We start from the raw sequence: 12,272 nt of genomic DNA on the forward strand, positions 1-12,272 counted from the left end.
TCAATGCTCATCATTTCTAGGCACAAATAAAACACAGGCCAGTACCACGGGAAAGATACAAATGTACCAGATCTGTGAAGTAGGAGCCTGCAACTGTGTAAGTGTTCATGCGGTGATTCACTTGCTCTTGACAGCACAACAGCCAATCAGGTTGCCTAAAACCCAGTCTGTAACTATTAGTACAGACCCTCAGCTGAAGCTCTCTTATGACAGGCAACAGCCTGGGGAAGGAATGGTGGAGAGGGACTAACCTAACTGCCTCAGCATGGCCACAGGCAATAATTATTGATAACGACCCTTATCTACCTCATTGGCTCTTTTTTTTATAGTCAATTTCATAATAGAAGTGACAACATTATTGACTAGCTAGGCATTCAGCAATGCTACAGAAAAATAAAACCTAATGGCAAATGAGCAGAATACTGCACTTTCATTTTAAGATATTAGGGTTACTGCCACGTATCTCCGATCGTTTGTATCGACACCTGCACAATGCAACTAGTTTAATGAAGCATCAAAAATGCAAAATTCCAGACATCAATTACATATACCACATGATTATTAAAAGCTGGTTGAGTCCTGGACAGCCAAGGTCTTCCAGAAATAGGATAGGTGTACCAGCAAAACAGAACCCAGGTCTCTCCTAAATTAATCAACATGATACAAAACTTCAAACTTTGAAACACTGGTATAACTTGTCAGGCAATCGTGATAATCCCGAATTACCACAACGGCAAGAAGCAAACAGTGTTGAGCGGAGAAAGGACAGCATACCGGCACCTGCGTACTTTGTGTTTGCATGACATAACTTCATATCTTTGTCCATTCGTACTGGTCCCTACACTTTTTAAGTACTACGTGCGCTTAAAGCACACATTTTTATTATATAATTTCGGACGAAGAAGCACATGAACCTCCTGCAACATTTTACCATGCGACACAGGGCAGCATGTTATTTAAGAAAACGAAAACGGACAACCCAACCTGTTGCAACCCAGAGATCATTCATCCTCACAAGGGAAGATGGTGCACAACAATCAAGAAGACGTGTTAATCTACCCCATATAACCAAGCTTGCACCACTGACATTGATGGAGGCAAATAATGGCTTCCTTATCTGTACCATAACCCCTCACAATTAGTATTTTATTACTTTGGTCTTCAAGAAAACGGTCAGAAATCTCATTCGGTTTAATATAAGTTACATTTATTATTATTCTGAGGTGGTTGTATGCAGTGTGGGAGAGAAATGTTTGCAAAATGTTAATAGTTAAACTCTACTTTCTGAAAAAATACATTATTTATAATAGTGCCCCCCAAGCCAAACTATCCACGGGGCGCTTCACAAAAGCACAATCACTCTGTCCTACAAACGAGTAAGGGAACAGACAATGACAACTTTACAATCCAGCAGAAAACAGCCACACTACATAAGAAGGAGTTTTGTTTATGCAATTGCTTGGGTCAGTAAAAAAGACCTGGCAGTGCCCACAAATTTGGTACCAGTTTTAATTTCAATGGAAAACAACTAGGAGCATCAGTGTTGGCGTTTGTGTCCACCAGATACATTTTGGGATATGAAAATACACAGCTAGAAAATTCAACTTTTTATGAAAAACAGCTCAAACAAGCAGAAGAAAACACAATATGCTCAGTGACTGCATACAGTTAATTATTATGTCAGCAAAATATTGATTGGGGCAGACCATAAGGATTACATTTATTCTGGTTCAATTGCTTCCTTAATTTCAATAAATCTAAAACCAGGGTATATCAAATGTGGTTCATGAGCTGTAGAAATATTGTTTTGAAAGTTAGACATAATTTTCCTCTTGGAAGCCTTTTTGCTCAAGTTAAGAAGGGTGCTTTGCTTGTATATGCTAGCAGCGGCCTGCAGACCAACACCAGGCAGTCAGTTTTGAAGGACACATATCACTTAACTTGTCATGACTAGGTCCACGACTGAAACTGTGAGCCCACTGTAATCAATGGTGCATCATGTGAAGGGGAGTTGTAGCTATTTTTCTTGTCTTATAGTAAATATGTTTGTGACAGATGTATCACTAATGTCTACGAAAAGGCTTGGGCCCTGATTCCAAGTTCGTTGGAATAAAGATGCTATTTATTATACCTCTTAAACAAAGATACCCCAGGCTACGTTATTCATCAGGTGCGATAAACAGCACCTACACTGAGTTTTGGGGTAATAATATGCAGATTGTGACACTTACTGCACAAAAAAGCTGCATGGTACAGTAAATACTGTACACTTTCCCCTGTTACATTTTGACAGACTTGACCTGCTTGATTGTACTGTTGAAAGGTAGGGTATTTAACGCACCCAGTCATTATTCGGTGTGATAAATACCACTCTTCTTGGCTGCTGTTTGCCAGGGTTCGGAAAACACTGACCCACTCATAATCAAGGCCTTAAATGCCATTTTTAACTCGAAGCACCATTACGTCCGTGCTCTTGGGCAGCATTTATTTTTTAAGGTACTTGTCTATTAAAAGGGGACCACATCACATACAAGTTTACATGGCCCTATGCCAAATGGACGAATTCTGACTAAACTGCCAGGCCACAGCCCTTCTGTGCAAGATTACAATAAATCATGATGTTTTTATCTCCTTGTACTTTGTCTTTGAGATGTAGCTTAGGTCTCAAGCGCAGTAAGGAAAGAGCTCCTGTTTAGGTATTGCCACACCAACTATGAGAAAATGTTAACATAAAAAATGGCCTTGACAATGACATGAATTATCGCAAATGCTAAATTCTGGGAACATGGAAGATATTTGTTTGCCATTTTGTTATACTGCCACTGTGAATAACCTCAGAATCCAAAATAATGAGAATATATTTGGAGAAGATGGTAAGAGGAAATGCCTTAAATCGTGAATCCTATGAAATGCTGAGTCAAATTTACGTTGAAAGTATGTTTACTTTATTTCATGAGGCAAGTGACTTTTAGGCTAGTATGTTAGACAATTTGCAATTAGACTTTGTCACTTCAATAAGTCTTAACTTTGGCTAAAAAAAATGTCCTGACCAACATGTTTCACCTTCTGCAGCAGGTAATGCCTGAGGCTTTCTCAAGGATGCATATTAAAGGTCTAAGGTTGATCTTATTTGCATAGTTGTAAAGAATGAGTCACATAAAGGAATCATATTGCAGTCTTCTAAAAGTGTAATTGTCAATCTGACCACTTTTATCGATTCGCTTTTGACTATTTCATGGACAACATACTGTAGACCTCAGACCGTCAGCAAAATAACACTGAAATGAAAAAAGGTATTCATCTCTTACACCAATCTACTAATAATAAGGAATAAAGTGAAACAAACTTTCTAAGTAAATATCACTCGACATCCTTCTCTACAATATCATGTCACCACTTTTTAGGATTCATCATCTGAGGTGTTTTGTGCTACCTTCTTCTACAACTATGGGAATCTCAATGTACATTGTTGCAGGAACTTCTTAGTCACATGCTCTTTACGTCATAGAACCAGTTGTTATGTTCGGATGGCAAGCCCTTGCTCAATGTGCTCTGAGACTCGAGCACAACTCATTTATGAAGCCCGGAGGCAGAAACAAACTATGGGTTGACATCTAGCTTGTGCAGAGGGGCCATGGCCTTGAGGTTCTGGTTGGCCTGCTCCACTGGAGAAAGTATAAGATTGAGCGTAATGGGATGGTCTTCTCTTCTAAATCGAACTACAAAATGATTAATGGTTGATTTGTATAAAGAAGTTTCAGTAACTTTTGTATAATGAACTTTCTGTAGCTAACAAGTACTGGGTGAAGTGAAATTGTCACATTTTGAGATGTCTTATGCCCAAGACATGTGAAGTTATGTTGCAACATTTTTAACATTGCAACATATGTTATATTCTGATGTATAGTGTTACTTTATTTCTTTCTTGCTACTTTGGTATTACAATTGCAAGCTCTGTTTGCTCAATTATGTTAATTTACAGGACTACTGATTGTTGAAGTTAATTTATACATGCAATGCCTCTGGAGTTTTAGGGCATGGGAAGTTATTACACTTGTGAATTGGCATTATTGGTTATTAGAAAAGGACACAGGCCAACGAGGCCTGGGGACAAATAACATGTTTTTTGTATAAAAAAAATAATTAAACGAAATAAATTTAAGCAACAAAAAAATGCAATCTGCATTGTACAGTGGGTGACAAGTGCTTTGTGTCCTGAAGTAAATATAGTTACAAAGGATGATACAGTCTGGTTAAATTACCTTATTCAAATCACTCTTATGTGCCAAAGTACTTTCTATGGTACCCTAGAGTTAACAGGAATGAAACTGAAGGATGCACAGAGCAGTGAGTTGGATGGTCAAGTCTTGCTTTATTAAATAGCAGCCTATAACCCACAAAGGGGTACGAATTAAATTCACAGGACTCGCACCACCCACCAAGCAAGGGATACTGTACCGAATGGCACTATGTGTTTATAAAAAGACTAGTGGACAGATGTGGGCCTTATTTTGACACTTCTTACTACTGTCAGGCCACAGTTAAATGAAGCTGATATTAATGTTCAGGTGACAGCATGTACATTAGCCTTTGACCAGGCCCTTACTATGAACGGAATCATTAACACAACTTGAGCCAACAGGCATCGTAGCTTTCAAGAGACCCTCATTTGAAAGTTTCGGCCCTCATTTTTTTCCTGAAACATTGACCACTTTCTCTGTGTGCTCCTTCGAAACATTCATCCAGCCCATTTCTTCTCAATGGAAACTTCTAGTTAGACAAACATTTTGAAATCATAGGGACCCTCGAAATAACTATTATGGGTTGAACAGTGTGCCCACACGCTATGCTACCACATGTCAGAGTCAATGTCAGAGATTGTAACATCAGCAGGTTTGTAAGAGGGTATCAGATGGGTGCGTGGGGGGCTTGGACAGTTGCCACCAGAGGCATACGCTTCTTTAGCCATGGTTCAGTGCTCCTCTGTCGCTTGAGAGGGCCTTTGAATTACCCAGTGCATTTATCAGCTGAGTATCAGGGAATACTGGAATGAAAAGGGTATGTCCTTCACCTAACAAAGGACCAGTGAAAGCCGTTTGAGATCAAATATTTTAAATGTTCCTCTTGTAAGTTTTTCAATAGTATGTAAACGAACTTTGTTAATAGTAAGTGCCTATGTCACTTGCAAGAAAGTGGGCTATGGCTTTTGACCTATTTTATATAGCGCCACTTGTCAATGAAACGAGATTCAGTTCAGTCCTGCTCTTTCGTACCATACCTGTACTTAGCCCCTCATCAAACAAAGTAAAATGACAACAGAAAGCGAGTGAAATGCGAATGTGAAAAAGAAAGCATGGATTTCTCGAATGTGTGCCATTCTTTTAATCAAAGGCAAACGCGGGGACCAGGTGGCTGTTTTGAACCAAATCATTAGCAGTCTCTGCGAGATTGAACCAGATATGAGTTTGTTCTGAGCCAGTGACCATGAAAAAGGTCAGCCGCTCAGCTCTTATATCCGGTGGCTTCATCTCAGCAAACAAGATTAAAGGTCCGTTGGGGAAGGAAGGAAAACACGGTAGGACAGGGAACCCTTCTCGTTCTCATTTTACAAAAAAAAGAAGTGCCTTACACATCAAGGCTTTTCTTATTAAAAAAAAAATCTACAATTCCATTGGTGTTTATCATTTATGGTCCTGTCACGTCAGGCGGTAGACAGAATGTGCATAATTTAAGAGCTCCAACCCCGGTGAGTGTCAAGTGCTGAGATGAACACAGAGAAAGAAAAAAAAAGTAACACGCACAAAAAACACAAGACACAGAAAACTGGAAGTTTCAACACAAAATGATCCTGGGTTGGATGTAGTGATTATATTCTGGTGTTGTTAGAGCTGGTCAGGAGGCTCCCCAGAGACAAAAACACCCCCAGAGGGCCGGGCTCCCCTCCTCCCCCTTATAAAACTAAAGGTGACTTCCTTAGGTGAGCCAGTGTCATGGTGCAGGGCCTCACAGCCTGAAGGAGGCCTCGTTGAAGGGGTACTGCATCTTGAAGCCAGACAAGAAGCACTGCAGGGGCGGGGGCTGGTGGGGGGAGGCGGTCGAGGAGGCGGCTGCTGCCGAGAGCAGGGACTGGGGCAGGCAGGGGAAGAAGTAATCATCTCCTCTGACCTCTCCGAGGGCCGTGCCGGGCTTTTTCTTGAGCTCCTCGCACTTCCTAAACTTGCAGATCTGGTGTCCCGTCTTGCGGTTCCTGCAGCTGCTGCAGACGCCGCAGTTGATGAGCCGCTTGCAGGGCACGCACACCCCGCAGCGCTTGCGCTTCTTCTTGGCCGGGTTGCTTCCGGCCGAGCCCCCGCCGCCGCCCCCTCCGCCTGCCCCCTGCGGGCAGTCCGCCAGGTTGGCAATCTGGAAGGCGCTGTCCGTGACGGCGGCTGCGGCGGCGGCCGAGGCGGCGGCGGGCGAGTGCAGGGCCGTCATGACGATGACGCCCGGCGGCAGAGACAGGCCCCCGAGCGCCGGGATGGCCGAGAAGGTCCCCACGCGGTCCGGGAGGTTCATGAGGTCCGCCTCGGAGGCGCCGCACTTGAGCTTGTTCATGCACTCCCCCGCCGCCAAGGGCCTGCAGTGCTCCGGGGACAGGCTAGAGAGGAAATTATTATTTGCCATTTGCAGCGAGGAGGACGAGGAGGCGGAGGAAGGGGGGAGCGGCGGCTCTGGCTGCTTGCCCCCTAGGAGCCGCTGGGGGTCGTTGTTCCTGTGCATGCCGCCGCCGCCGCTGCTGCCTGTCCTGTTGGCGGGAGCCGCCGGGGGCGGAGGGGGGTTGATGGCGGATTTCCTGCTATTACTGCTGCTGCTCCCGCCACCTCCACCACCACCTCCTCCTCCTCCGCCGCCGCCGCCTCCCCCGGTGGCGGCAGCGGCCCCCCACAGCTGCTGCATGGCGTTGTCGCAGTTCCACGGGGACATGCCGATGCGGGCACTGGGGAAGATCGGGGTGGTGATGCGGGCGATCTTGGCGGCCTGCGGGAAGGCGGCGGCGGCGGCTGCTGCGGCGGCCCCGTTGCTCTTGTAGAAGGTGGCGAAGGAGCGGTAGCGCTCCATCTCCGAGTTGTAATCCACCAGGCTGTTGAGCGCGCCCTCCACCAGGCTCAGGCCGCCGTCCGCCTTGGGCAGCCCCGCCGCCTCGGCGCCCGCCTGGCCGCTCTCCACACACACGTTGGCGCTCATGCCGGCCATGTCCAGGCAGGAGGGCGGCCACCAGGGGACCACGATGCTGTAGTCACCTATGGTGTAAGCCTTCTGGGCTCCCCTTTTTACTCCTGGTATATCCCCTCTGCTGGGCGGGCGGCTGGCACCGGGATGCCTTTTCTCCTCTTTTTATTCCTCTTTTAAGGATATCGTGGCAGACGGCATTTTCTCACGGAGCATCCTCCCGTGCATCCTGGTACGACGGTTCTGTCAAAAAGAAAATAAGAATGTAAACACGCTCCATGTCTAAACAGAAATGTATACACAGAAATGTAGCACACTATGAGGACTTAGAAAAAACACGGGCCAGACGTTTGCTCCGATGTAGTGGAGGCTCTGGGTGTGAGAAAGACAAAGGGGCATGTCAAAATACACTCTTCCGGGGAGGGAGCTGTCAAAAAGGTCACCTCATGCTGCAAACTGTCAATAAACGTCAACCATAGCAGGGGAATCTCAAAACATCACCCCTCGCAGGGAACTGTCCAAAATCTTTACCTCAGTAGAGATGTGTCTGGGAATTGTCAAAAAGACCACCACACAAATCAACTCTGACAGGGAACTGTCCAAAGTCTGTAGCCCAAACAGCCAACTATGAAAAATGGCGCTCCAAGCACTAACCCGAGAAAGGAACTGACAAAAGAGACCGCCAGCGCAAACAGGGCAACTAATACTAAGTCACAACAAAGTCATAGACACATGTGAAGAAGCAGTTGCTGCACATAGTCTTAGACAGGAGAAAGTTATTCAAAGCCATTCCAAAATTGCACTGTCAAAATACCAATACAACCAGGTGCCTGACGATTAAAAAAAAATTGTAAATAGCAACTACAGTTCATCGCACGCATAGGCAGGTATCAAATAAAAGTCCACGCAAAAAAACACTGTCAAAATATCCCCCCAAGCAGAGAATGAATGACATCCCAAACAGATACATAAAAATACCACCAAAAGCAGAAAACTGCCAAAGATGCAATTCTAGGTAGGAAACTGTCAAATAACAGAACCTCAATCTGGGAAAAGAAAAAAAAAACAGCACCCCAGTGGGAAAATATAAGGGGAAAAAACACCATCACAAGTAATCACTGCCTGCTGCAGAGTGTGAGGTATGACCCGGGGCCTAATTGCGCTGACAGCTATGTGACTAACCTGCGAGGGAGAGGCGGGGAACTGACAAGCGCTATGGGGAGAACTCTTAGACATGTAAATGAGGGACGGATGCAGATACTCAATACCCATCTAACCCTGAGGTATTCAGTACTACCGAAGTTCTTATAAAGCTTTTCGGCCCACCAGAAAAAATTGCAAGGGAAAAACTAAACTAGGACAGAGAATTACTGGCGACAATCAGGCAATTCATGAGAGGACGTGCACTATAAGCAAACAATACACCCGAGACCGAAGAGCCTGCCCACATGCAACCTCAACTGAAGAGGCAGGAAAAAATCGGCTACCAGCTGCCAGAGTGTCCTTCTGTGTCTGACGGTCATTAGTGTGAATCCCCAGCACAGCTGGCTCTGCTAGGGCTTTTAATTCAATGTACCAAGGACAGGTCTCAGTTGGACCAGCCACCAGGAAGGTAGCAGGGAAGGGAGGGGGCACTCTGCTCCCAGAGCACATAATAGGAAAAAAATAGAAGCAGGCTGCAAGGGGAGAAAAATACACATTTTTTCTGGCAAACAATGCGTGTTTCCCGGTAGCACCTGCACTTGCAGAGTGCGCCTCGCCAATTACCGGTGAAGCCCTTTGGACTTTGCCCTCCCCCACCCCCAACCCCGAGCATGGTGGCTGGACCCGGAGTGCGAAACAGCCCCACACTCTAACGCGTCAGAATCCACAAGGGATTGAGGCTGCAACACTTGATTTAATGTGTATTCCCTCGTGTCGGCTTAGCATATGTATTTGGTGCTATTTGCACGCCAAAGAATACGTACGGGACACACCTGCGACAGAGCTGATATTTGCACGTAGACGTCACCTTAGACCTCACACCTTCTGTAGAAAGAAGCTCACGTACATACTGGGAGCACGTTTATAAACCTAAAACATAAGCAGCAAAAGTTTGCCTTTAAGGCGCGTGCAGTTTCATCCCAGTTCTATTCCAACTTTGCAATGGTTATCAATTACGATAATTAGATTCGTGCTAAGATTAATGAACCGTTAAAAATCCCAACGCGAGAGAGCACGACCACTTTATATTTCATCTCTGCCACGCTAGGGGCGTGGGGGACAGAAAGTGAGCCAGATTATAATGGAATCAGTGCGATAGGGACCGCGCGCAGCATCACCCAGGGGAACCCAGGGGGGAAATGGCAGTGTGCATGTTCAGATAGCACCTTCCCCATCTGTCTCCCTGGCTCCTGCACAGGGAGGTCTGGTGGCAGCACAAAGGCTGCCCCAGAAGGCTCCAGGCACACTCTATCCGGGGAGCTGCAGACAGCGTGTAACACCCCTCAGCCACACAAATAACACAGCATCGCCCTCATCACAATACCTGCTCGAAGACCTCCTTGTCCACATAGGAAATCATTCCACCGTTCTCCCCATGCACGGACAGGGCTGCAGTCTAAACTGTTCAAATCGACTTCTTATCGGAATACACGATGCAATCCAACAAGGCAAAAACCCAAATAAAAATATATATATTTCTTCGTCCAACAGAAAATCCGATTTCTGACTGAAGAGCGGACAGGCTGAGTAAGAACAGGGCACTACTGTTCAAACCTTTCCAGGCTAGAAAGAGAAAAAAACACAGAACTATAAAAATACCTACCTAAGATGTTTAGGCAGGTGAACAAAAAAATCTGTCATTCAAAACAATACGAAATAAAATTGGATCTGTGCACACTTGGTAGCTGGTGATATTCCAGAAAGCAACGTGACTGCAGCTCGTTCAATATTACATGTCTGCCCTGCTCTACCGGAGACATGGAGATCAAAGGTCATATTTAACATTCAGGGGGAGGGGCGGCAGCGGTTTAATTAATATATTAATCCGCCGGCAGACGCTTTGCGTCGCCCTTCGTGCATCTACTTGCCTGCTAATGATCGACGGCGAGAGAAAAAATTCCGCGAAACAAAACACCACCGCCTGGGGAAAGGAAAAAAATAAAAACAATAAATAAGCACTCACCAGAAAGCCTCACAGGAAGGGGCTGTGCAGACGCCGCCAGCCTTGCCCATCACCTCCAGCCAAAGAGAGGAAAACAACATCCAGATGTGCCCCGGCGGCTTCCAGTGACAACTTTAATACTTGTAAACAAACTGCAGAGAGCGGAAGAAGGGTGGAAAAAGCCCCAGAAATGCGCGAAAAGGGGGGAAAAAGCTACCTGTGAATGGCTTTTTTTTTAGTGCTGGAGAGCTGCTAGCAGGAGGAAGGAGGAGGAGAGGTGGGAGGAGGAGGGGGCAGGGATCAGGCGGCAGAGCGCGCCTGCTATTCTCGGTGGTCTCTCGCTGGCGCTCCCCCCTCTCCCAGTGCGTGGCTCTCCGCCGCTCTCCAGCCGCTCAGTGTGTGAGGGAGGGAGGCGGGCGGGGTGCCTCTCCCCCTCTCTCTCTGTTGGTGTGTGCGTGTGGCTGGAAGGCACAGGGGGAGGGAGGTGGAGGGGGAGGACGGGGGATTGGCGCCGAGGTGAGGAGGATGCAGAGATGTGGACACCTACTGATGATTGGCTGCAAATTACACCGGGAATCAGAGGCACACGCGGGCCCTGCTCTCTCTCCCTCTCGCTCTCCCCCATCCTCCACCTCTTCTCCCCCGTCCCTCCCTCCTTGCTCTCTGCCTCCCAGAACAAATCCTCTGCTCAGCCTCGGCGAGGAAGCCACGTCTCCTGCTGCCTGCCCGCTCCATCCACCCAGGCGTACCCATTAGCCTGGCGCTGTCCATGTTTTTTTTTTCTTGGATTTTTTTTCCTATTTGTTTTCAAGATAGCAGGGTACGCGTTTTGTTTCTGACTGATTAGAGAGTTCACTAAACTTGGTGATGGGGTTCTGCGCTTGGCCGCGTGTAAGGTTAATGCTTTTACCTACACAATTTTTTAATTTACACTAAAATAGCAAGTGTGAATTGCAAGGCCTTCATCTCCGTGCGACGCCTCTCGCCTTCACTTACCCGCGTCCTTTGTTACTGTCCCTGTCCCTGCAGCAGAGCAAGAAGGTGAACAAAAAAACATTTCTCATCAATATAACACAATTTGAAGTGGGCCAGCGTGATTTACACACACCTCAATTTATCATCTTAATAAACAGCAACAAAGACACTTGCATATTGTTGGAAGAAAAAGTTATGTGTGAACCAGTTTTAAATACCATACATTGAAATATGTTGATTATGTTAATTAAGTAAAAGAAAACGAGACAGGCCAACATTTAATTTGAGGTATAATCTAATGTTAAACTTTCTTCTAACCTGCGCTGAGAAGTAGCGTTGGCTAGGTGTTGGCGCATTACAAACCTATTAATTAAAAACATGATGCACTCTTAATGACATTTAATAACCCTAACTGTTTCGCGCAGCAGGATATATTATGTTTGTGTTTGGAAGGCTGTATTTGGACCTTATTTGCATAAAAGGAATGAGCTGGCCAGGATTTGAGCGAGTGAAAGTCATATTTGCTCAGCTCTGTCGCAGCCCACATCTTCGGAGCAGTGGACAGAAAATGGCAAATTGTGACGGGCCCCTAGGCCTTCTCTTTGCATCTAGCAAACTATTGGCGAAACACACGAGTTTTTTTTGTCACTCACCGTTCCTACTAGTACACATTAAACTAAAAGTGCATCAACTTCACTCCTATTGCCGTTACTCATAGATACAGTTTATACCTAGCAGTACTCATAGGACAGCATTCTGTTCATTTCATGGAGTGAGGCCTAGTCAGACCCAAAGCTTCTCGTGTGTACATGCCACCTCTTTTTAATATAAATCAATTCGCCAAAGAGTGTGACATCATGCATCCTTTGACCCCTCGATGATATCGCAGGCTTCCCTGCACCCCCCCAAAAGCTTGCTATTTGCTTCTGATGTGCTACAGTAA

The 12,272-nt window shown here is 45.9% G+C and overlaps 1 protein-coding gene across 5 annotated transcripts; it reads right to left on the reverse strand.

Annotated features, from left to right (window-relative positions):
* Positions 1-1,185: 1,185 nt before the first annotated feature.
* Positions 1,186-10,996, reverse strand: CXXC4 (CXXC finger protein 4). Of its 5 annotated transcripts, XM_069241426.1 has the most exons (3): positions 10,376-10,938; positions 9,737-9,975; positions 1,186-7,452 (listed from the first exon to the last, which is right to left on the reverse strand). In XM_069241426.1, exon 3 carries the CDS (start codon positions 7,231-7,233, stop codon positions 6,004-6,006), a length of 1,230 nt encoding a protein of 409 aa, XP_069097527.1. In that variant the 5' UTR covers positions 7,234-7,452; positions 9,737-9,975; positions 10,376-10,938; the 3' UTR covers positions 1,186-6,003. The 5 variants fall into 5 exon arrangements, with proteins under 5 accessions (XP_069097527.1, XP_069097519.1, XP_069097544.1 ...); XM_069241418.1 differs by lacking the exon at positions 9,737-9,975 and having other exon boundaries at positions 10,376-10,996; XM_069241443.1 differs by lacking the exon at positions 9,737-9,975 and having other exon boundaries at positions 10,572-10,938.
* Positions 10,997-12,272: the final 1,276 nt, after the last annotated feature.

This window comes from Pleurodeles waltl, chromosome 1_2, assembly GCF_031143425.1.
Source record: "Pleurodeles waltl isolate 20211129_DDA chromosome 1_2, aPleWal1.hap1.20221129, whole genome shotgun sequence".
NCBI classification, from domain to species: Eukaryota; Metazoa; Chordata; class Amphibia; order Caudata; family Salamandridae; genus Pleurodeles; species Pleurodeles waltl.

Coding starts and splice junctions, on each gene's coding strand:
- CXXC4 (XM_069241418.1), bottom strand. CDS start 7,233: ATGGCCGGCATGAGCGCCAACGTGTGTGTGGAGAGCGGCCAGGCGGGC.